Here is a 22,234-nt window from a genome sequence, read left to right as displayed (position 1 = left end):
CATAATAATAATTACTCTTTCGTCGTTCGTTTGTTTGTATAAATGATTGTAATTGAAAGAATACGAGGTGGAAACATTTATTTTACGATAATACATTCGTTTTATAAGCCAGACACGGGGGAATCAATCAATCAATCGTAATCATAAACATAAAAGTAATGTTTGGAATTCGCCTATGCTACTAACACAGATATTACAAGAGATTAGATTGGCTACGACATGGTGTGTGTTGTACATGAATAGTAAAATTGTAGAATACAAAAGAAAGATAAAAGAACGAACATCCACGTCCCCATTAATATTTAAATATATGTATATATATATATATATTGTTGTACATCGATACATCGAGGCTTACTGGGGGTTGTCTAAGTGTGTGTATACTCGCACATCTCTTAACAAACATCTCCCTTGTTACACATTGATTAATATTAATATTATTTAATTTTAGTATACCCTCTCATACGACACGTACACATCGTATCCTTCATCGTATCCCTCAATCGGTCTTGAAGAGCAGCTTCAGATCGGTCAGTCTGGACTTGATCTCGGGTTGACCGTCTCGGGAGAGATCGCCCAAGTTCGCCGCAAATAGTTGTGTTACTTTTTCGAATTCCCTCCTATTCTCAGGCAATTTCTCTGCAATGAACGAACGAGACGAGCACAATTAACTCATTTGAAAATAGCAAGTAACCATCGTCTCCACCACCACATACCTTTGAGCTTCTTGGCGAGCACTTGCAGAACGTTCAGCGTTTCCTTCTTGAGTCTGGTGTACTTGGTGATCGTCAGAGTGTAGGCGAGCGCAGTCACCATGTTGTCGACGATGGCGTTCAGCCGGAGACGTTCCTCCGCGTCGAGCGAGTCGCGTTCGAGGATGACCAGTTTGTCGGCGTAGTCGCGCAACGAAGCGACTATGGAGACCTGCACGTTTCGAGTGGAGAGCGGCAGGTAGGTGGCGCAGTGTTCGGCAAACATTACGCTGAATTTGTCCTGGGTGTCGGCGGCACCTTTCGGCCACGCTTTACCGAGCAGCACGTAAACCGCTTCGCGCAGCTTCAGCCTGTTCTCCCTGCTGGCAGCCGCATCCTCGTCGTTTGCCGCCGACGACGACGACCCGACGCCCGTCTCATCGGTGCCGTTGCCTACACTTTCCCTCTCCGACATGATCGTCTCGGCGATCCGATACACCTCCTCGAATCGGTCCACCTGCAGACTTTCGAGCACATCTCCGAGCGCCTCCAGTGCCTTGATCTTGTGAACGACCTCCTCTTTGCGCGCCTCCCTCAGAACCGCGTCGACCACGACGTTCACATCTATGCCAGAGGACTCGGAACCACCGTCATCCCCCGATCTGATCGCTTCGCTGCGAATAAAATGACATGAGAAATAAACAAGATCCGACCACCGAAATAACTACTCTACACTCACGTGCAATTGCTGCAGATCGTCGCGACGGCCATCAGCAGTTTATCCTTGCCGCACCAGGTGCGTCCTTTGAGGCCGGCGACGAGGACGTTCATCAGTGCGATCATGTGCTGCTTCTCCATGCTCTTTCCGAGTTTCGCGGCGACCGTCGAGATGGCGTTCGCCGCTTGCGCCTTCATCGTCCACGACGGCGAGTCGAGGGCGGCTGTGAGAGTCTCGCAGATGGCTTCCACGTTCTGTCGTATCGCCGTTTCGGTGCCGGGTCCGTGCTCGTCCCACACCTCCTGCCAGCAACACTGGCCGTGGTCCGCGTGCATCGCGAAGAATACGAGAGGCAGCAGAACCTCGGAGTGCGCCTTGAAGATCTCGTGATTGTGCACACCCACCGATTGTATGGTGTGGGCGCAAGCGTTACGGATCGCGTCATCCTCTCGCTCAAAGTACCACATCTTCAGTTTGGCGAAGAGCTTCTGCAGGCTCGAGTCTTTGGCGGCGCGCACTACGTGACCGATCGTCGAAGCGTAATTCTTTCGGACGAGCGCGTTACGATCGGTCAGACCCATGACGAGGGTCGAGAGGATTCGTCCGGCGTACGGCTGCAGTATCTGACCGTCCGTCTGCACGGTCAGCAGGGTGATGAAGTGAGCGCACACGACCTTCGTGCCGAGCGCGACGCTACCCTTCATCAGATCGACGATCCTCGGCACCAGCTCCTCCAGAATCGAGCAGTCCACGTACCGCAAACACTTGGTTACCGTTTCCATGGTCACATGAGTTTTGGCCATGCTGGCGCGCAACGTGTCCACGGCCTCCTGGGCGTTACTCTGCGCCCCGAGCATCGCGCTCAGCTGCGACATGCGGCTCGACTCTAGTTCGCTGGTGGCGAGCAGCAGGGCCGGTATTAGGTGCGGCAGGACCGGTTTCAGTTGCTCCCCGGCCGCAACGACCAATTCGGACGTCGTCTCCAAACTGACTATGCGTATCTCGAGAACGCTGTTCGTGATACCACTGGACAGAAGGACCGGCATTATCGCCTCGATCATCTTCGCGCCGTTCTTTCCTTGCGACAAATCTGCACCTCGCACGCACAGCTATCGCCGCACATCACATACAAACAAAATGATACAAGATAATACCAATGATTATGATTATATACTGACTTTGCTTAGAACTCTCGCCGTCCTTGTAGCGGCGAGACGCGTCTGCTCGTGATGATCGTCCATCACTCGGAACAGGCCTGACCACAGCTCGTGCATGGCGTGCACCGAATCGTGAATGCTGCGATTGCCGGCCCCCTTCAGAAAGTCCTGCAACGCCAGGCAGCAGGACTGACGTACCCTGTACTGCGGTGACGTCAGGTTCGCAAGCAGCTCTGCCAGTATCTCGTTGTGGTAGAGGTCCAGCTGCAAGTGAAATATCACATATCAAGTGCCTTTCGTCCACCTTCCACACTGGCTGTTCGTTCTATTCTACCATCTTCTGCGGCTCAGAGACCAGAGTGCGCCAGATGTTCTGCATCGATGCCTGCAGATTGGGCGACGGATCGTACTGGTATCTGTACAATTTCGGTATGATTCCGGGCAGGTAGCTCTGCAGTCGCTCGCCGCAGCGATCGGCGATGCTGGCGAATCCGAAAGCGGCTCCCTTCTTCGAATTCCACATCGCGTTGTGATTGGCCAGCTGCATGAACTGATATATCATATCCGGTTTGTTCAGGTCGGAGGCGAGCGAGCACAGCTCCTTGTACGTGGACAGGTTACCACTGCGAACCGAATTAAATGAATGATTAAACGTGCCCGTAGGGTACGCGCGTGCTCGTGTACGCACCCGGTTGGAGCCTTTCCAAGTTGACCTTCCTCGAACAACTTCGTGTTGTCATCCACCTGCACGACCTGCCGCCTTCCCGCCGACAGCTGATCCATCAGAGCGGTCAGCAGATCCTCGGACTTGGAGTGGTCGTAGATGAGGCAGAGACCTTTCGAGGCGACGTCCTGCACCACATCGTTACTCTCGGCGAGGAGCTGCATGAACGTCTGCTGCAGCTGCTGCAATTTGCTTTCGATAGGTGCGCGATCCACGCAATTGCGAAGCAGCGCGAGCAACCAGATGCTCGATGACTGCTTCGAATTGGGGTGTGTGCCGGTCGCGAAATTCAGTAGCTCTCCGAGCAACCATTCGAGCATCTCGTCCAGCTCGATCTGAACATCCCCCTGGACATTCGACGTGCGTTCGTGGTCCGCAGGAAGTACCGTCCACGCGTTCCGCGCCTCCGGCGATCGGACGCCCTGCACGCACATCACCAGCGACTCGCCGATCGTAAAGTGGACCTCCACGTCTTTCGTCTGAACGAGAATTAATTAATTAATTATGTTTATAATCGTATCTGCGTGTATCGCTTTGCTCACTCACCTCTTTGACCGTGTCCAGGAGGCCCTGGATGATGAGCCGGGTGTGCGGAAAATTACGTTCGCCGACTGCAAGCAGACCCAGGGTGCGTGCCGCCCTCTCCCTGCATTTGGTCGCAAGCTTGGCATTGTTCATCGTCACCAGAAGCGCCTTCACCAACGTTAATTTGCTGCAGGAGGAAGACGATGATCCTGTAACATCCTCCTTTTCGTCGTCGTTTTTCAATGGAAGCGGACCGCCTTTGGCCAGCAATCCGATTGCCAAGCAGGCATTGTTCAGGGTGATGGTGCCGCTAGTGGTGTTGCTCACGTTGTTGGTCAAGAACGGAACTGAAACGAAGCAAAGATGATGACGACGATGATGATGATTGTAGTAATTCAATTTACCGAACGTTTCGAGCGCTGCGATCAGGAGACGGACTAACGCTTCGTCCTGCATCTTCGTCGCATTTTGCATCCTTCTTTCTAGGCAGTAGCCGACGGCGAAGATGGCTCCGCTCTGCGCCTCCAGCTGCCTTCCCGTCTGCGCCTGCTCGCGCAAGCTTTCTACCTCCTCATCGAACGACAATACTGCGCTCGCATCTTCTTCACTGCCGAGCAGCAGGATGGCGTAGAGCGTGGCCGCGGACTCGCGGATCTCCTCCTTGCCGCTCGTCAGCATCAGGTTCTTCAGCCATTTGCGGTCTGCGGAGAGAGTGCCGTGCAGCTGCGGAACGCAACCCAACAGCTCGATCATGCAGCCCAGCGTGTCCGTATCTATCGAAACGAAACAAACACGAACGAACGAACGAACGCATGTAACAAACGAATCGGGAAATTGTCATTGCACTCACTTGCAATCTTCAGCATGAAGAGTCGTACCAACGCGGCGTACTGATGAAGTGCACCGTTGCCGGTCTTGCACTCCTGCTCGTAGATACTCAGAAGGTGAGCACGGATGATCGGCGTGGTGGGGCACGGATGACGCAACACCTCGCCGCAGCTAATCGGTACCTCCATCAGATCCTTGAGCAGACAGAACCGCATGTAGATGAGCGTCTCTGCGTAGACCGCTGCAGGAGCACGACCCTGCTCAAGCATCGCTTGACCGTCGGAGAAGACGTAGCGCACCATCTCCTTGAATGCAGGCACCACCAGAGAACGACGATCCGCCTCGCTCCAACCTCGCAGCGATCGTTCGACCTCGGCCCTGTTGCGCCCCCTCAGGCCACCGTCGTCGGCGCCGCCGCCGTTCCCATACAGAGATCGATACACTTCGGTGCAGACGTCGTCCTTCCTGCGGATTCGAAGAACATTAAAATCTATCGATCGATCGAAATATTGATGATTATTGCTCACGCGTCTCCGGTGGCGAGAAGAAGCTGCAGCCTGGATGGCACGTGATCTGCGGGAAAGATCGAGGCGAGGCATCTGACGGCCACGTAACGCACCATCGACTCGGCGGACTGCACGTACGTCTTGAGCAGCACGAACGGTGTGTCCGTCTGATCGAAGGTGCTCGGACTCATCGAGGTCACGATGTTGAGGGCGCCCTCCTTCACCTGCAGCTTCAGATTGGCATCGGCGTCGGCGTCGCTCAACTTCTCGAAAATGAGCATGAGCACGTGGAAATCGTTGCGAAACGACTCCGGGCATCGCTGACACAGCAGACCGAGTATGGCGAAGGACTGGGCGAGAAGCTGCTTATCGCCTTCGGTGATCAGTTTCGTCGGCACCGACTTCAACCAGACGGCCGATTTCTGCACGTCGTCGATGTCGCACGTCCGAACGATCGTTATGGCAAAACTCAGCGCCAACGTCTTCAGACGAGCGTTCGTGTTCGTGCCGAACAGAGCGTCGAGGATGACACGCGTGGCCAGCTGCAGAGCGATTCCCTTACCTTGGAAACGGCCCAGGTAGGTGAGGAGCTTCAGTCGGATCCTGGTGCTCGCCTCCGTCTTCCTTCTGTTCGGCGGCACGTTGATCGGATTGAAAGTGCCTAGGAACAGCATGTACAGGTTCCCAGAAAGATTCTTGTTGTTCCAATTAATTAGCCTTGAACAACAGCAACAACAACAACAATAATGAACATCATCCGCAGCAGCAGCAATTACTGAACGCTCCTACCCGACGATCCTCTTCAGCTCAGAGTCTGCAATATTGGCGACGCTGAAGCGAGTATCCGCAGCACCAACTATCATATGGATGAGAATTCTCTCAGGTTCGAAGATTCCGCTCGAAAGGAACTTGACGATACCCAACTTCATCTACAACATCACACACACATATATATAAATATTGTATGATCACGACGACGACGATTCTTGTACGAACCTTCTCCAGATCCTCAGCCTTCAACGATTTGAAGCCGTTCGTCACTCGTCTGAAACTATCGACGCTCATTCCAGGTGGAGACGCGAAATCCGCTCCGTTCGGTTCCTTCACCTCAGCAGGCGACACCCTGCAACGAGCAAGTACAACCGTCGCAAATCCATATCGAGGCCAGCACATGACTCTCTATCTTTCTCACCCGTATGGCAGCAGGAGCATGTCGAGGAGGAGCGTCAGAAAATGCTGCAAAATCTTCGAATTACTGTTGACACCTAGAAAAGCCTTCCTCTTTGCCGCGTCCATCGGCACAGTGACTTCCCCGAGCAACGGCACCAGCAGCATCATCAGCCCATCCTGGTGCGTCTCGGGTTTTCCCTCCATCGACATCAGCACGCCCGGCACTAGAGCCACCTGTTCCTCGATGGTCAACCGCGGGAAACCCAATTTCAGATAGATTATCGTGAAATTCTAAAACATATTATAATACTATATGTTGTGTGATTTGGCTATGTTTTTTGAACGTACGATCACGAAAGATGTTGCCATCGGATCCTGATATTGGGCGAGCAACGCATCGAACGGCAGTCGAACTAAAGGCCTACTCTTCAACCGCCTGTTCACGTGCACCAGCAGCTCCATGACCTGCACCATCAATAACAATAATAATAATAAGTCACATTTATCTCTTCAAAAAATGAAAACATCTCTTGCCTTCTTTCGAACGCCATCCTTCTCCGAAGAGAGCTTCAGTAGAACAGGTGGCAGAAACTTGCCCAGCTCTCTCTCCAGTTGCGCATCATCTTCCGTTGAACCGATTCTCATGAAAACACGTTCCAGCAGTTCTATTACATGGAAGCAATAGAACAAAAAGATTACAACATCTCATCAATGAAAGCAGATACGGGTGGGTTTCATCAACATCACCACACTCACCAAGCTCTTCCTTTGCGGTTGTCATTGCTGTAATTTCGATGATCCTCTCTTTTACAACCACTCTCACACTTCTTCACCAATGTGATGCAATAAATCTCTCGTGCACTTCTCTTTTTTCCTACCTCTTCTTCGTTCGTTTGTCTCAATATTATTCACGGGCTAGTAGTGTACGAGCGAGTTGATACAGTTCAAGCGGTAGCGGTGGAGCCAGATGGAGCGATTGAAGCAATTCTACGAAATCATCGTCAACATTATTATTATCATAATCAAATTCACCGACGAAGAGACAAACAAGACCGCCTCTGATCATTGACACATATGTCATGTCATGATGACAGCTGGTCTCTCGATTGTTGACCGCAACCTGCACGACATGTATGCAAGCGTACGTACATACACATAAAGAATTGCATGCAATTATTTTTCAGTGCAGCAGTATTCGAGGAATTAAGGAGGAAGAGGAGCAGAGAGAACAGAAGGAGGCAGCAAACGCAACCGTTTCATATAAAAAGATTTATCTCTATGGTAAAAATAATTCATATTGTACAATATTTATAATTGATGTTGATCTTTCTCTTGCTCTCTCTCAATCGGAGAACTCCACATCATGCTGCTGCTTGGTATATTTACAGTCTTTCATTTTAGGGTCATTCTTGGTGGCCTGAAATCCTTTTCTGATCTTCTCAGAGTCTGCATGCTCGATATCCATAAGATGCATATTGTCATAGATCTTTTTCAGGAATCTGTTCTTTAACGATTGCCATGTTCTGTCAAACTGCTTTGACTGCTCCATCTGCTTCCACATCGCTGTCCCACGTAATTTGTAAACGGCATCGTTCTGCAAAATGTAATCAACTATTTGCTGATCCTCATCCCTTGTGTATTCTCTCCTGTAACCGGACATTCTGATACTACAACCCTGCAAACCATAAAAACACACATTTGCTTAATACCATCACCACCATCAACACATATCATTCTGTAAATATATATTACACTTATTTTATGGTAGAACAACAAACTGCGGAGGATCCAGAGGAGTCCACTTGACCGGTTCACTATCTTAACGGTTTCGATCAGCTGTCTTAGACAATCCTAGTAACGATGAAAACGGTTACGAATTATCAACATTATACCGAACCAAACATCGATGCCGTGAGAAATATGAAAGACATCAGTTTATATTGCGAGGAACATGAAATTGTGGTGTAGATCAGAGCGTAGATCTCGATACAAATTTGTTGTCGTTCGCACACGTTCATCTCATTGGGTACATTATTTTCGTGGTACATTTGCAGGGCGAGAATATAGATGGCGTCGTCAGTGTCGTTGTTTTCCCGCGATTGCCGCCGTCGTCGCCACCAGTCGTTTTCCATCCTCGTCCATCCGAGCGAATTGTTTGGTATTCGTTGTTTCGTGTTCGCTTGTTTGCGGCGGCCACATGGTCGTTTTGTCAACAGTCCCGTTCTGCATTTGAGTAATTTGTGTAACTAATAAATAGTCGACGAGGACGTTCGTTCAGGAAGAATGGTGAGTAAAGTCTTTAATCTGTTGCGGGGGGCCCTAAATACAATTGAAATGCACGTGTACGTACATGCAAATAAAAACGGCAACGCTACCCCACGCCAGCCAGAACGTGTGTTTACCAACAACATAACCTCACTTTTAAGGCATGGTTGCGAGGCAGGCAGGCGGGTGCCATTTTCTTTTATTTTCGTCATCGTCGATTTTGATCACGAAATCAAATTAAAATGCTTTCATTGTTATTATTGTTGTTGTTGTTGTTTGTCCGCAGTCGCAGCTGTTCGTTTTGTACGAGCATGCCGCTGGGTACGGCGTGTTCGAGGTGCTCGAGTTCGAAGAGATCGGACTTATGGTGCCCTCGATCGAGGAGTCGATCAAGGAGTTGAGCCGTTTCAAGAGCGTCGTCAAGCTGACCGGATTCTCTCCGTTCAAGACGGCCGTCACCGCTCTGGAGAACATCAACGCCGTATCCGAAGGCATCGTCACCGAGGAACTGCAGCAGTTCCTCGACATCACCGTGCCCAAGGGCAAGAAAAAGAAGACCGTCACCTTGGGCGTCGCAGATGCCAAGCTGGGTGCGGCCATCACCGAGGCCCTCGCCATCCAGTGCAATCACACTGGCTCAGTGCCCGAGATCATCAGGGGCATCAGGAACTACTTTCCGAATCTGGTCAAGGGTTTCACCAATCAGAGCGCCGGAGTTGCTCAATTGGGTCTCGGCCATTCCTATTCCAGGGCTAAAGTCAAGTTCAACGTTAACCGTGTTGACAACATGATCATTCAGAGCATAGCTCTCCTCGATCAGTTGGACAAGGACGTCAATACATTCTCTATGCGTATACGGTGAGTAGTAGAAAAAAGAAAGAAAGAAAGAAGCGAAACCACCGCACTCGACGCCGCCGTCACATCATCATCATTAATTATTTATTTATTTATGTTTGCAGCGAGTGGTATTCGTACCATTTCCCGGAACTCATCAAAATCGTACCCGACAACTACACGTTCGCGAGATGCGCGAAATTCATTAAGAATCGCAAAGAGATGAGCGAGGATTCGTTGGCCGGACTCGAGGAGATCACTATGGACTCTGGTAAGGCGCAGGCGATCCTGGATGCGTCCAGGTCGTCTATGGGCATGGACATCAGCGTCGTTGATCTGTTGAACATCGAGATGTTCGCTACGAGGGTCATCTCGTTGGCAGACTACAGAAAAGAGTTGGTCGAGTATTTGCACAGCAAGATGTCGTGCATCGCCCCGAACCTTGCAACCCTCGTCGGCGATCAGGTGGGCGCGAGGCTCATCTCGCACGCCGGATCTCTCACCAATCTGGCCAAGCATCCGGCCTCCACCGTTCAGATTCTCGGTGCCGAGAAGGCCCTCTTCAGAGCTCTGAAGACCAGGAGCAATACGCCCAAGTACGGTCTACTCTTCCACTCGACGTTCATCGCGCGCGCCGGCGCCCGCAACAAGGGACGCATTTCCCGTTATCTGGCGAACAAATGCTCGATCGCCACCAGGATCGATTGCTTCAACGAGACATCGAGTTCGGTGTTTGGGGAGAAACTCAGGCAACAGGTCGAGGATCGCCTCAAGTTCTACGAGACTGGCGACGTACCCAAGAAGAATCTGGAGGTGATGAAGGAGGCGCTCGAGGAATTCGAGCAGCAGCAGTCGCAGCAGATGGATCAATCTGTCAACGGCGGCGGCAGCAGCGAGAAGAAGAAGAAAAAGAAGCGCAAGTCCGAAGGGACGAACGGCAATTCCCTGACCGAAGCCAACGGGGGTGGAGGAGACGACGACAGCAAGGACGAGCCGGTGACGAAGAAGAAAAAGAAGAGTAAAAAGAGTGCAAACTAATTGAGAAACCTGGGAATGTTGGATGTTGTGCTGTCGCATCTCCTTCTTCCCAAATACAAATACATAATTAGGTTTACAGTCAAAAGTAGGTAGAGTCTTCTATTCTATTCGTTATAATTATTAATTACGACCAGCGGTAAAGAGAAGCGCCGACAACAACAACAATAAATCAATAAAAAACATGAACATTTCGAATTTTGTAGGAGAAAATATATATATATGTATGTATGTATGTTATGTATTAATATTATTATTATGATGATGGTACAACAACAACCATCATCACCAATCAAATCAATCGGTTACAGCGATCTATAATAATAATAGATAAATCTTATTTTCATTATTTCTTTTCTTTCCTATTCACGTAACACACGTATTTACAATAAAAATTTAAAATAAAATAAACAATTCTTTGCTTCCTTTGCATTCGATCAAACAAACATCTCAATCCTTCCTTCATTCCTTCCTTATTAATTACATTCATTTCTCTTTCTTTCTTCTTTTGTTTACAAAAATAATTTCTGTCCATCAACAACAACAAAACCATCGTCATTCATTACCATCATTATTATTATTTTGTAAAAGAAGAGGATGAAATGCTGCGAATAGTGATCATCGTGCAACGACTACAGCTTCTGCCACGGCTACCACTCAATTAATAATCGTTCGCAGACAGCAGCAGCGGCGACGTTCGATTACAGGTATGGTTGAGATGGAAACGATGATGATGATGGAGGTGGTGGAGGAGGAGGAAGAGAAGGAATGTCACGACTGCTTGCAGCCGGGCAATCTTTTCACGGTAATGCACGAGATCGGTTTCTTCCACCTTCGCTTTGTGCAGTGCTGGTGTTGATGATGGTAATTGTTCATTTGTGCGGAACCCCCGTTCTTGTGCTCCTCGTCGATTTTCCTGCGCTCTTCTGCGAACAGAAACAGAAAAACAACAACGATTTAATGTGACTTTCAATGGCGCCGCATCTGCTTGAACCGTTCAGATCCCTCTCGGTGTAATATCGGACCCCGTCGTCGTCCTCGTCGTACTCATCGTGTTCGGCACCCGCAACTGTATCGGCCGTCCTCGTCGCCGCCGCATTGCCCGCTGTCGTCGAATAGTCGCCATCCTCTACGTCCTCGTAGTCGTCGTCGTAAAAGTGGTCCCGCAGGTACGGCAGGACGGTCATGTTGTGCAGCTGATCACCTGCCATCGGCGGCACCGCAACTTCGTACGAATTCCTCGGCGGTTTCCGACCGAACCATCTAAACGGACGGACGGACGGAGCACGTTCGAGACAGACAGACATACAGAGAGAGAGAGAGAAAAAGAGACACGATCAGTAAGCAAACGAACGTTTATATAAATTCATACGAATGCGGACGTACGGATGCTGCCTAATCTCCTGCAGATTCAAGCGCTCTTCGGGTTCTTTGCGCAACATACCGAGCAGCAGATCCCTGAGAGGATTCTCGATGTCCTCTGGTATCGTGAATTCCCCCTTGCCGATGTTCTCGTACAGCCTGTAGATGTTATCCCCCTCGAACGGATACAGGCCTGTCGTCAGGTTGTACCTATGACGAGATAGAGACAGAGAGAGAGAGAGAAAAGAACGTGTTAATTGTCCTCCTCTCGACGATGTGCGCAATGTGTTGCATATGTACACTTACAGCGTGACCCCGGCACTCCAGATGTCCACCTTGAAGCCCGGAAACGATTCGAGACCGTTCGCGATTTCCGGCGGCTGAAAGGCAGGCGAACCCTGCCCGTTGTGGCACGTATCATCCTCGGCGAACAAATCTATCGTCTGCAAAATCAATGAATATTTAGCGGCGACCTTGACGACGACGATTTTCTTTTGGAATGAGCTCTGCTCTGTAGCATGAACAATTATGATGATATCGCCAAATGGAAAGGAAAACAACAGGAACAATAACTTGTGCACACGCACATTCGCACTTACCTCCGCGACACCCAGATCAGAGATTTTCAAGTCCCCTTCGAGAGTGAGCAGCAGATTGCCCGGTTTCAGGTCCTTGTGTATCACTCTCATGCTGTGCAGATACTCCAGTCCGTCAATCAGCTGCGTAAAGTAGTTGTGTGCCTGGAACAGGGGAAACTTCTTTTTGGGCGTAGACTCTAACATGCCCTGCAGACTGCCCACGCAAAACTCCATGATCAGATACATCTTCTGCTTCTCCTCATTGTACAACACGTCGACTAGACTTATGACATTCTTATGCTTGAGCTTCTTCAGTAGCTTAATTTCACTGCAGATAAAATGGAAAGTGAATGATGAGTAGTAATAATTTGTGATCTGGTCAGGTCTTTCCTACCTTTGCACGTTCTGCTCGCCATTGGGTATCCTCCTCAGGCGTCTCTGCTTCAGAATTTTGACGGCTCGTCGACAGAGCGTCACCGTGTCCAGCATCTCTTTCACCTTGCCGTATGAGCCCTCGCCGAGCAGATCCCCCATCACGTATTTGCCGATGAGCTTGAGTTTCCTCTTCTTGGTCTGGTAGATGATCTGATCACTGTTAACTCGATGGAAGAAATTCACGTTGTCCAGGTCTTCGTCGCAATCGTCATTTGCCCAGCCGCCACCGCCACCACCACCTATGGGCTCATCCAGGTTCGCAATGTTCAACATCTTCTCCTTTTCGTCCATCTCTTCCTCCTCAGCACTATCCACACTGAAAATTCTGTTGCTCAACTCGCGCTCGCTTTGATCGTCTTCCTCCTCCTCCTCCTCCACCTCAACGACCTCTTCTTCGTCAACCAACCTTTTGCTTATGTTGCACATTTCTTTGTCCATTCTAGTACGCGCACAGCCAACTCCGATACGAAAACCACCAAAAGGGCCCCCACCCCCCTTCACTATTGGAGAGCAGCGAAGAAGTAGAAGAAAGTGGAAGAAGCAATCTACCAAAAAACAACCAGATCCCACGAATCTAATAAGACTGATCGCTCATCATCACTCTAATGTTAATTTTCATCCGAATATATCCAACAAGACATTTTTGACAATTACAAATGTAGTGCTACTGAGTGCCACCACTACCACTACCACCACTACTACTAATACCACACAACCCCCAAACAGCATCAGCTGTTTACATCACATACGCACACACACACACCAAAAAAAACAAGATCTGGATCTGGTCACTTTCTGCGTCGTATCGTTGGTCCACCTGTTTCGAATAAAACAAACAAACAATCGACCGACCCGAAGTTGGCCGTTGAAAACTGGTGAAACTGGTTTGTTTTGATTGGTTTTGATGGATGCATGGGTCAATGTCATTGGAAGGTCACCGCTGCCGTACCCTCGAGTCAGCCAGCTAGGCCAGCCAGTCAGCACTACTGGTCAGCACCACCACCACTGCACCACTGTACGAGTAGTAGAGACCACCGCGACTGACCGCGACCTACAACCGCAAATATTCAAAAAAAATACAACGAACAACAACAGAACAGAAATCTATAGAAACTAGGAGATCTGAGCTGTAAGTGTATTTATGCATTTCTCATCTTAGCTATCCCATCCACAATATCTTACCGCACCTGTATGCTTAAACTGTTTTTTTTTTTACAATATTTCTAAATTGTCGATTTATTGATTACATTTTTTTAGCGTCTTAACTGTCGTCTATTATGTTTGTACATCGATATAAGTGTGCTGCTGCTGCTGCACGATTTTATTGTAAAATGTTGTTGTTGGCTGATTACATACATACAGAGCTTACTTTGATTTGATATTTGGTGACTACTATTTTTAGCGTCGTGACATGCGAAGAAGTCACATAACAAAAAATATTTATCATTGTTCTCCTCCACCTCTGTCAGCCGATAATGATGATATTATATGCACGAAATCATGTCTAAATTTATGAATTACGCACACACACACACACACACATTATTGTGTGATGACCGTATGACCCGTCGCATCAAGCAACATTATCGCGTTGGATAGAATGGGGAGGAGGAGGAGAAAGGTTTGCATCGTGGTCGAATCGTCAGTTATTGCTGGAATATGGGAAGAATACGCGAAAGGATTGACGACGACGACGACGACAAAAATGAAACTTTTCATCGGTCCGCTTTCGGTGTGATTGCAAGGGGCGCCAAGGAGAAGGCCGTCGATGTTACGCTGTGGTGCGCTCTGAAGCTGTTGGCCGTTTCGAGGAGATGCGAGAACGTAAGGAAGGATGCAGGCTATATTACGGAGATGTAATAACATCCTTCCGACGACAAGATCATGCTCATCGCTCACATACAATCAGACGTCCGAGAGTATCGAATTCTCATTGTTGTTTCACTGCTTTCCTTTCCAGATTGTTGGCGTCGAGAGGAAGCGCGGAACGAAGAAGGAGGAGAACGGCATCACCGAGCACCGTATCGTTGCAACATCGAACGGCCACAGTCGCCGTCGCCGCAAGTCAGAACTAGTGGACAGTTCCAACGATGATGACCCGCTGAGTCGCCGCCAACCCCTCCTCAACGAGATCATCTCTGAAGTATTCAACGACGAACTCGGACGGTGGAGCAACGGCTGCGTCAGAGAAGGAGGAAGAGGAAGAGGTGACAGACGTACCGAAGATTTGGCCGTCATCAAACCGGGAAGCGTTCGCAGCCTGAGGAAGCAGCTGGAAAACTCTGGTCTAGGCGCGGGAACCAACAATTTGGTGGCATGCGCCGCTGCTGAGAGACGGCGACCCGAATCTGATACGATACGATCCATCCACGAGGAGATCGTCAACACTCTGCAGCTGATCGTGCAGCAGACGGAAGAGATTCACCAGAAACTGTCTGCAAGGACGAGCATCGATACTGCGACGATGGTGAAAATGAAGGAGGAGGAGGTTCGAGTTTTAACCCTTTCGCACGGCGAGCACCGGGACACAGATCTCTTCAGAATGGAGAACGGTTGGCAACTGCAGTTTCGTCTCGGCCCTACACTTCTGGGCAAGAGGGTTGCCCTGTTCTGTAACTATCCCAAGGACGGAGGAGACTTCAAGAGGAATCGATACGTGCAGCTGCATTGGACAGCCGACGGTGATGCTGCCGCACCAGCGACGCACCCGATCAGAGCGAACGTCTCCGGCAGCTTCCACTACTACTTTGCCTACGAGGATGAAAAAAAGTGAGCGCGCAACGGTTAACGGCCGGCTGTGTTTGGTCTGAAATTGAAATTGCAATTAATTTGAATCTGAATCGCAGACGTCGTCAGGGCTCCGGGTACTTCATCGTCGATCCCCGTCTGACTTTCGGTGACGTCGGCGAAACTCTGCCGCTCGATGCGATCCAGTGCCAGACGGTGCTCGCCAAGAGCCTCGGCAACTTCGCCTCCTGGGAGGCCAAACTGAGAGTCACCAAAGAGTCCGGCTACAATATGATCCATTTCACGCCGATCCAGGAGCTGGGCGCATCGCGCTCATCGTACAGTCTCTGCGATCAGCACAAACTGAATCCGCAGTTCGGCGCCGATTACCAGCAGGTCGAGCAATTCCTCGACAAAATCCGAACAGAGTGGAAGGTAAATTCACTATATTTTTTCTCCTCTAAACATTCGTAAATATTCGTGACGACAAATCAAACAGATCACGTCGATATGCGACATCGTTCTTAATCACACGGCCAACGAGAGCGGCTGGCTGCTCGAGCATCCGGAGGCGACGTACAACTGCTCGAACTGCCCGTACATGCGTCCCGCCTACCTGCTGGATGCGGCCCTTCACCTCTTCTCTCTGGACGTCGCGCGCGGATCTTTCGAATCGAAAGGCATTCCCCCCGAAGGCATCTCGACGGAGGAACATCTGCAGGTATGCATACGTGTATTCAAGGTCGCGTCCGTCCAACCAATTTATTTGTATGCGTTTGCAGGCTATCCGGTACGTACTCGAGAACGAGGTGATCGACTCGCTGCGTCTCGAGGAGATGTTCGTCTGCGACGTTAAGACCTTGGTGGCAGAGTTCGCTGATATGGCGAGGGGCAGAGTGCCGCGAATGATGAACGAACTCGATGTCGATCAGCGGTTACTGCGGCTCATCCAAGATCCCGACTATAGGCGTTTAGCCACGAGGGTCGACATGGACCTGGCGTTGAGGATTTACAACGTGTACCGCGGAGACTGCTTCGACGAGGAGAGCAGGATCAGGAGATGCACCGAGGAGTTCAAGCTCGCCCTGGACGGCCTCAACGTCGAGGTCGCGAACGATCTGCGCGATCATCTGACGGCGGCAGTGGACAACTGCATCGCCGGGATTCGGTACTTTCGCGTGCAGAAGGATGGACCCGGAATTCGCGAGGTCTCGGAACGGTTCCCTCTCGTTTACAGATACTTCACCACCGGCGATATCCGCTGCTGCAGCAGCAGCAGCACGTTGAAGGAATGCGAACGGACGATGTACGAGAACGACGGAGGTGGCAAATACTTGATGGTCCACAACGGCTGGGTGATGAACGCGGATCCGCTGCAAAACTTTGCTGCCGACTCGAGGGTATACCTACGGAGGGAGCTGATCGCGTGGTCGGATAGCGTGAAGCTGCGATACGGGGAGAGACCCGAGGATTGTCCGTTCCTGTGGCAGCATATGCGCGAGTACGTCGAGACGATGGCCAGAATGTTTGACGGGGTGCGACTGGATAATTGCCATTCGACGCCGATGCCCGTTGCCGAGTACCTGTTGGATTGCGCGCGCAAGGTCAAGCCGGAACTGTACGTCGTCGCCGAGCTCTTCACCAATTCCGATCGCAAGGATAACATCTTCGTCAACCGTTTGGGCATCAACTCGTTGATCAGAGGTATGCAGTGTGTGTGTATACGACTGCGTGTGCAATTTGTACATTTGTTCTATTTTCATTTCTGCAGAGGCGATGTCCGCATGGGATTCTAACGAGCTTGGACGGCAGGTGCATCGTTTCGGTGGTGATCCGGTGGGTGCGTTCTATCAACCGCACGTTAGGCCACTCACGCCATCCGTTGCGCACGCCCTCTTCCTCGACCTCACCCACGACAATCCATGCCCCATCGAGAAGCGCTCTGTATACGACATCCTGCCGAACGCAGCCCTGGTCAGCATGGCATGCTGCGCGATCGGATCGAGCAGAGGTTACGACGAACTGATTCCGCACCACGTGCACGTCGTCGACGAGACCAGGGAGTACGCTGAATGGTGGTCTAGCAAAGAGGAGAAGGAAGAGGAGGAGGAGCAGAAAACCGTAAACGACGACGACGACTACGACGACCGACGTTTCGTCAGCGCGAGCAGCGGAATCGTGGCGGCCAAAAGGGCTCTGAACGAGCTGCACTCTTATCTGGCCCGGAACGGATTCAATCAGGTAGGTAGGAGGACCGAGTACCATCGAGATCATCGCTGACAATCATTTGCTGCGTTTCAGGTGTTCGTGGACCAGATGGACGCGGACGTCGTTGCAGTGACCAGGCACAATCCGAACAATCACGAGAGCGTCATCCTGGTGGCATTCACCGACTTTAACGATGCGACGTCCACGAGGGAGGAGGATATCGACAGGCGCCACGTTAAACCGCTGGCCATCGACGGGGAGGTCAGAGAAATCATCCTCGAGGCCTCGCTAAAAACGCGTGACTTTGATGTCGACGCCGCCGCATACGTCAGGGACGACAAGTACATCAATGGTCTGCGTAATTATGAGCTACAGATCGAACGAAATCTGCCGCTGGAAAAGTCCCGGTTCCTCCGCAAGTCTGCGTCGGAACCGTACCGTCTACAATTCAAGAACTTCACCAGAGGTTGCGTGGTCGCCATCAGAGTGGGTCTGCTTGCCGAAGCTGAGATGGCTGTCCGAGAGTTGCGCCGCGAACTGATCGACGACAATTCCGTTCGGAACGAGCTGACCGAAATCGTGTCCTCACTCGATCTGGCCGACTACAATCGTGTGCTGTACAGATGCGATCAGGAGGAACGCGACGAAGGGTTCGGTTTCGGTGCGTACGACATTCCGTCGTACGGGCCGACCGTCTACTGCGGCCTGCAGGGTTTCATCTCGCCCCTATCCGAGATCAGGTCGAGCAACGATCTGGGTCATCCGTTGTGCTCTAATCTGCGCAGCGGCGATTGGATGATCGACTACGTGAGCGACAGGCTCAAGTTGGACGAGGGCACCGAAAAACTGGGCAAGTGGCTCGAGAGGAGGATGCGACCGCTCAAGCAGTTACCCCGCTACCTGATACCCGCCTATTTCGATGAACTCCTCACCGGCTTGTACACTGCTTTGCTGGAGAATTGCTTCGACCAGCTGATGTCGTGCGATTTCGTGAGGAACGGTTCGTCGTTTGTGCGAGCACTCGCGCTCGGCTCCGTCCAGATGGTTGCGTGCATCAAATCGGCACCGCTACCGATGCCGTCGCCGCCACCCTCATCATCCGAACAGGATGCAAGATGTAAGGCGATGACGAGTCTGTCAGCAGGATTGCCGCACTTCGCCGTCGGCTACATGAGGAACTGGGGCAGGGACACGTTCATCTCGATTCGTGGTCTCCTCATACTGACGGGCAGACGACAGGAGGCTCGACAGCATATCCTCGCGTACGCCGCCTGCCTCCGGCACGGTCTCATTCCGAACCTGCTGGATGCTGCGACGGTGGGCGGTGGCGTGAACGCGAGGTACAACTGCCGCGATGCCGTTTGGTGGTGGCTCTACTGCATCCGCAGCTACGTGCAAGAATGCGACGCAGCAGCGGACATATTCGGTGAAAATGTTGTGCGTCTGTTCCCTGCGACGGAAGAAGAGGAAGAGGAAGGACAGGACGTCCGTAAGTCGATGACGCTCGGCGACGTGATGCAGGAGGCGTTGAACGTGCACTTCCAGGGGCTGGCGTTCAGGGAGCGCAACGCTGGACGAACCATAGACGAGCACATGTCCGATAGGGGCTTCAACAATCAGATCGGCGTGCATCCGGAGACCGGTTTCGTCTTTGGCGGAAACGATGCGAACTGCGGCACGTGGATGGACAAGATGGGCTCGTCGGAGAGGACGGGGAACCGCGGGAAACCGGCGACGCCCAGGGACGGATCCGCCGTCGAATTGGTCGGTCTGAGTATGGCGGTCGTCGCATGGCTGCACACGATGCACAAGCAGGGCATGTACAAGTACGAGGGTGTGCAGCGAAGGCACAAGCCGGACGGAAAACTAATCATCAGGTGGAGTTGGCAGGAATGGGCGGACAGAATAGCCGGACATTTCGAGAAATCCTTTTGGATAGGTCCGAAGACGGAGGAGGAGGAGACTGAAGACAATCGTCGACTGATCAACAAGCGAAACATGTACAAGGACTGCTTCGGGGCGACGCAGACGTGGAGCGATTACCAGCTTCGCTGCAATTATCCGATCGCGATGGTCGCGGCGCCGGAGCTGTTCGATCCGCAGCACGCTTGGGCGGCGCTCAGGACTGCCGAGGAGCATCTGCTCGGACCATTGGGCATGAAGACGCTGGACGCGAGCGATTGGAATTACGTCGGGGATTACGACAATTCGGACGAGTCGCAGGGCTACAACTATCACCAGGGTCCGGAATGGGTTTGGCCTGTCGGTTACTTTCTGAGGGCTCGGCTGATCTTCGCCGCGAAGCTCGGCTTCCTGCGTCCGACCGTCGCGCACACCAAGGAGATACTCTCGCGTCATCTGGTCGAGCTGCAGACGTCGCCGTGGCGTGGCCTTCCCGAGCTCACGAACTCGAACGGGGCCTTCTGCAAGGACAGCTCTGCCACGCAGGCCTGGAGCATGGCGAGCATAATGGAGGTGCTCTACGACGTCCAGCGGATCGAGTCCAAGTCGCCGATAAATCTCAACTGACTTTGCGAGAATTGGTCGCCTGTAAATAATAGCACCAGCAAATACGTGCAATCACCATCACCACCACCAACAACTGCAACAACAGCAGCAGCACCGCCCATTTTTTACTACAACTACAATGATGATTTACACTGTTACAATAATTATTACGCCTTTCTAAAGAGTACAAATGCAAGAAGCACCAACGATCAATATTCAAAAAGTATTATTCGTGGCCAATTCGGCGTCGTCACGAAACCTTATTCGGAGCTCGTGAATCGAGTCGTCCATCACGATCGCATCAGCAGCAGCAGCAACACAATCAAAACTAACGGTAATAATGTTAAGATTAAAAAGTATAGGATGCAGCAGCAATATTTAGATTTAGACGAGATATCGCCGGTGGAGGAGGAGAACGGCGGCATCGTCGAGAACTGCAGACTACAGCAGCAGCAGCAGAAGGAGGACGATGATGCAGATGAGTTGGAAAGGAGGAAGGAATCGGAGGCGTTCGGAAGCGGTCTGCTCGTGCTGGAACCTCTGCTTCTGGAGATGATGCCGAGAAAGACGAAAACAACGGCCGCTAGAAACAATCGGCTGACCACGAAGAAGGAACACAAGAAAAACGTTCGACTTCTCATAGGCTACACTTTCCTGTTATTCGCTCTGCTCATCATCGTATTTTTTACACTATATTTGAGATAATCCATCCATAATACTATGTTTTAACGTATACCTACATATATATATATATTCTATCTATATTATATACTAATATTGTTGTTAAAAATGTATAATAAAACGTTTCTTTTTTTTTCGGATTTTACATATTTGCACTGTTTAAGCGATGTTTTTGCAGAAGTAGCAGAGAAGTTGGTTGTGTCGTGTGGTGTATATTCATTCTTTAATGCAATTATAAAATAATACGAACGATTATATACACACACACTCGCATACACCTTGTACCAATCGTCCCGTCCATTCTTGCATGCAGTTAGTTGTATTATGTTCATATCTCTCTCTCTAGATATAATAAACATATCTGCTACTACTACTGCTGCTGCTGCTAGACATTAGTGTCAATATAAAAATAAAGCATTAGTTGTTGTTGTTATTGTTTTAAAACTAAAAAGGAGGCTGGGGGGGGGTGTAAACAGAAAGACGTGCATATAAATGAAATGGCAATAAAAATAGAAAATCAATATAGTAAATGGAACTCACTCGACACGTAGTAGTTAGTTTACTACTTTGCTTCTTCTTATTTCGACTAACATCATTTATAAAAAAATCTTTTCTCTCTCTCTCTCTTCTTCATTTCAAATTGATTATTGTAGATGCGGATACTGTAGGGAGTAGGGAGAGAAGGAGGATGGAGCGGGATGGTGATTTTGGTTTTAAGAATCGAGATTGATTGGTCTTTTCGTTATTACGTATGTATGTATACATATATACATACACATATGTATATAAATGAAATAATAATTAGTTATACAAAAGAAAGAAACTTTTTAAGAAACGGCTTCTTCCAAACTCCTCCTTTTCTTCTTCTTCTCCTTCTTAATACACCAATCGATCTTATGCCGTCACTGCTCTCGTTACCATCATCATCATCCACCATCAGCGACGTTTGACATGCGACCAACCATCATCTTCGGTCTGAGCCTCTCGCGCTGCAAATTTAATTACTGTTATTATGAAGAAATATAATAAATTTAATGTTACGCACGTTTCTCGGATCGTGAGATCGGGGCACCTCCACCTCTGCGGTCCTCGCCGCCACGCTGTTCCTCGCCGCGACGATCGTTCGTACGTCTGCTGTCGTCTTTACGACTGTCGTCACGTTTGTTCCTCCAGTCGGAGCTGCCACCGATTCCGCGACTCTGGCTTGAACCGCCTCCACGACGAGCGGACGACGAATCGTCATCCTTGCCTCTCCAAGAGCTTCCGCCGCCGCCGCCACCA

The 22,234-nt window shown here is 50.4% G+C and overlaps 5 protein-coding genes across 5 annotated transcripts; 2 read left to right on the top strand and 3 right to left on the bottom strand.

Annotated features, from left to right (window-relative positions):
• Positions 1 to 47: 47 nt before the first annotated feature.
• LOC108558747 (proteasome-associated protein ECM29 homolog) lies at positions 48 to 7,418 on the bottom strand. Its single transcript, XM_017915759.1, has 16 exons — positions 7,077 to 7,418; positions 6,855 to 6,985; positions 6,669 to 6,785; positions 6,343 to 6,611; positions 6,147 to 6,273; positions 5,940 to 6,079; positions 5,172 to 5,867; positions 4,667 to 5,109; positions 4,221 to 4,589; positions 3,838 to 4,163; positions 3,256 to 3,770; positions 2,902 to 3,190; positions 2,589 to 2,831; positions 1,432 to 2,519; positions 717 to 1,366; positions 48 to 639 (listed from the first exon to the last, which is right to left on the bottom strand). Exons 1-16 carry the CDS (start codon positions 7,099 to 7,101, stop codon positions 500 to 502), a joined length of 5,568 nt encoding a protein of 1,855 aa, XP_017771248.1. The 5' UTR covers positions 7,102 to 7,418; the 3' UTR covers positions 48 to 499.
• Positions 7,419 to 7,574: 156 nt separating this feature from the next.
• On the bottom strand, positions 7,575 to 8,358 carry LOC108558757 (telomeric repeat-binding factor 2-interacting protein 1-like). Its single transcript, XM_017915771.1, has 2 exons — positions 8,073 to 8,358; positions 7,575 to 7,995 (listed from the first exon to the last, which is right to left on the bottom strand). Exon 2 carries the CDS (start codon positions 7,978 to 7,980, stop codon positions 7,663 to 7,665), a length of 318 nt encoding a protein of 105 aa, XP_017771260.1. The 5' UTR covers positions 7,981 to 7,995; positions 8,073 to 8,358; the 3' UTR covers positions 7,575 to 7,662.
• Positions 8,359 to 8,452: 94 nt separating this feature from the next.
• On the top strand, positions 8,453 to 10,798 carry LOC108558752 (nucleolar protein 56). The gene is made up of 3 exons (XM_017915764.1): positions 8,453 to 8,606; positions 8,872 to 9,443; positions 9,545 to 10,798. Exons 1-3 carry the CDS (start codon positions 8,604 to 8,606, stop codon positions 10,455 to 10,457), a joined length of 1,488 nt encoding a protein of 495 aa, XP_017771253.1. The 5' UTR covers positions 8,453 to 8,603; the 3' UTR covers positions 10,458 to 10,798.
• Positions 10,799 to 10,844: 46 nt separating this feature from the next.
• LOC108558751 (serine/threonine-protein kinase STK11) lies at positions 10,845 to 13,954 on the bottom strand. Its single transcript, XM_017915763.1, has 6 exons — positions 12,789 to 13,954; positions 12,416 to 12,722; positions 12,123 to 12,259; positions 11,841 to 12,026; positions 11,449 to 11,717; positions 10,845 to 11,380 (listed from the first exon to the last, which is right to left on the bottom strand). Exons 1-6 carry the CDS (start codon positions 13,265 to 13,267, stop codon positions 11,226 to 11,228), a joined length of 1,533 nt encoding a protein of 510 aa, XP_017771252.1. The 5' UTR covers positions 13,268 to 13,954; the 3' UTR covers positions 10,845 to 11,225.
• A 232-nt stretch (positions 13,955 to 14,186) lies between these two features.
• LOC108558748 (glycogen debranching enzyme) lies at positions 14,187 to 20,309 on the top strand. The gene is made up of 7 exons (XM_017915760.1): positions 14,187 to 14,653; positions 14,790 to 15,598; positions 15,676 to 15,991; positions 16,056 to 16,277; positions 16,339 to 17,260; positions 17,328 to 17,797; positions 17,858 to 20,309. Exons 1-7 carry the CDS (start codon positions 14,489 to 14,491, stop codon positions 20,291 to 20,293), a joined length of 5,340 nt encoding a protein of 1,779 aa, XP_017771249.1. The 5' UTR covers positions 14,187 to 14,488; the 3' UTR covers positions 20,294 to 20,309.
• The last annotated feature ends 1,925 nt before the right edge of the window (positions 20,310 to 22,234 follow it).

The sequence above is a fragment of the Nicrophorus vespilloides genome, unplaced genomic scaffold, assembly GCF_001412225.1.
Source record: "Nicrophorus vespilloides isolate i.1.1-1 unplaced genomic scaffold, Nicve_v1.0, whole genome shotgun sequence".
Lineage (NCBI taxonomy): Eukaryota > Metazoa > Arthropoda > Insecta > Coleoptera > Silphidae > Nicrophorus > Nicrophorus vespilloides.
This window is presented reverse-complemented; position numbering and strand designations above follow the sequence as displayed.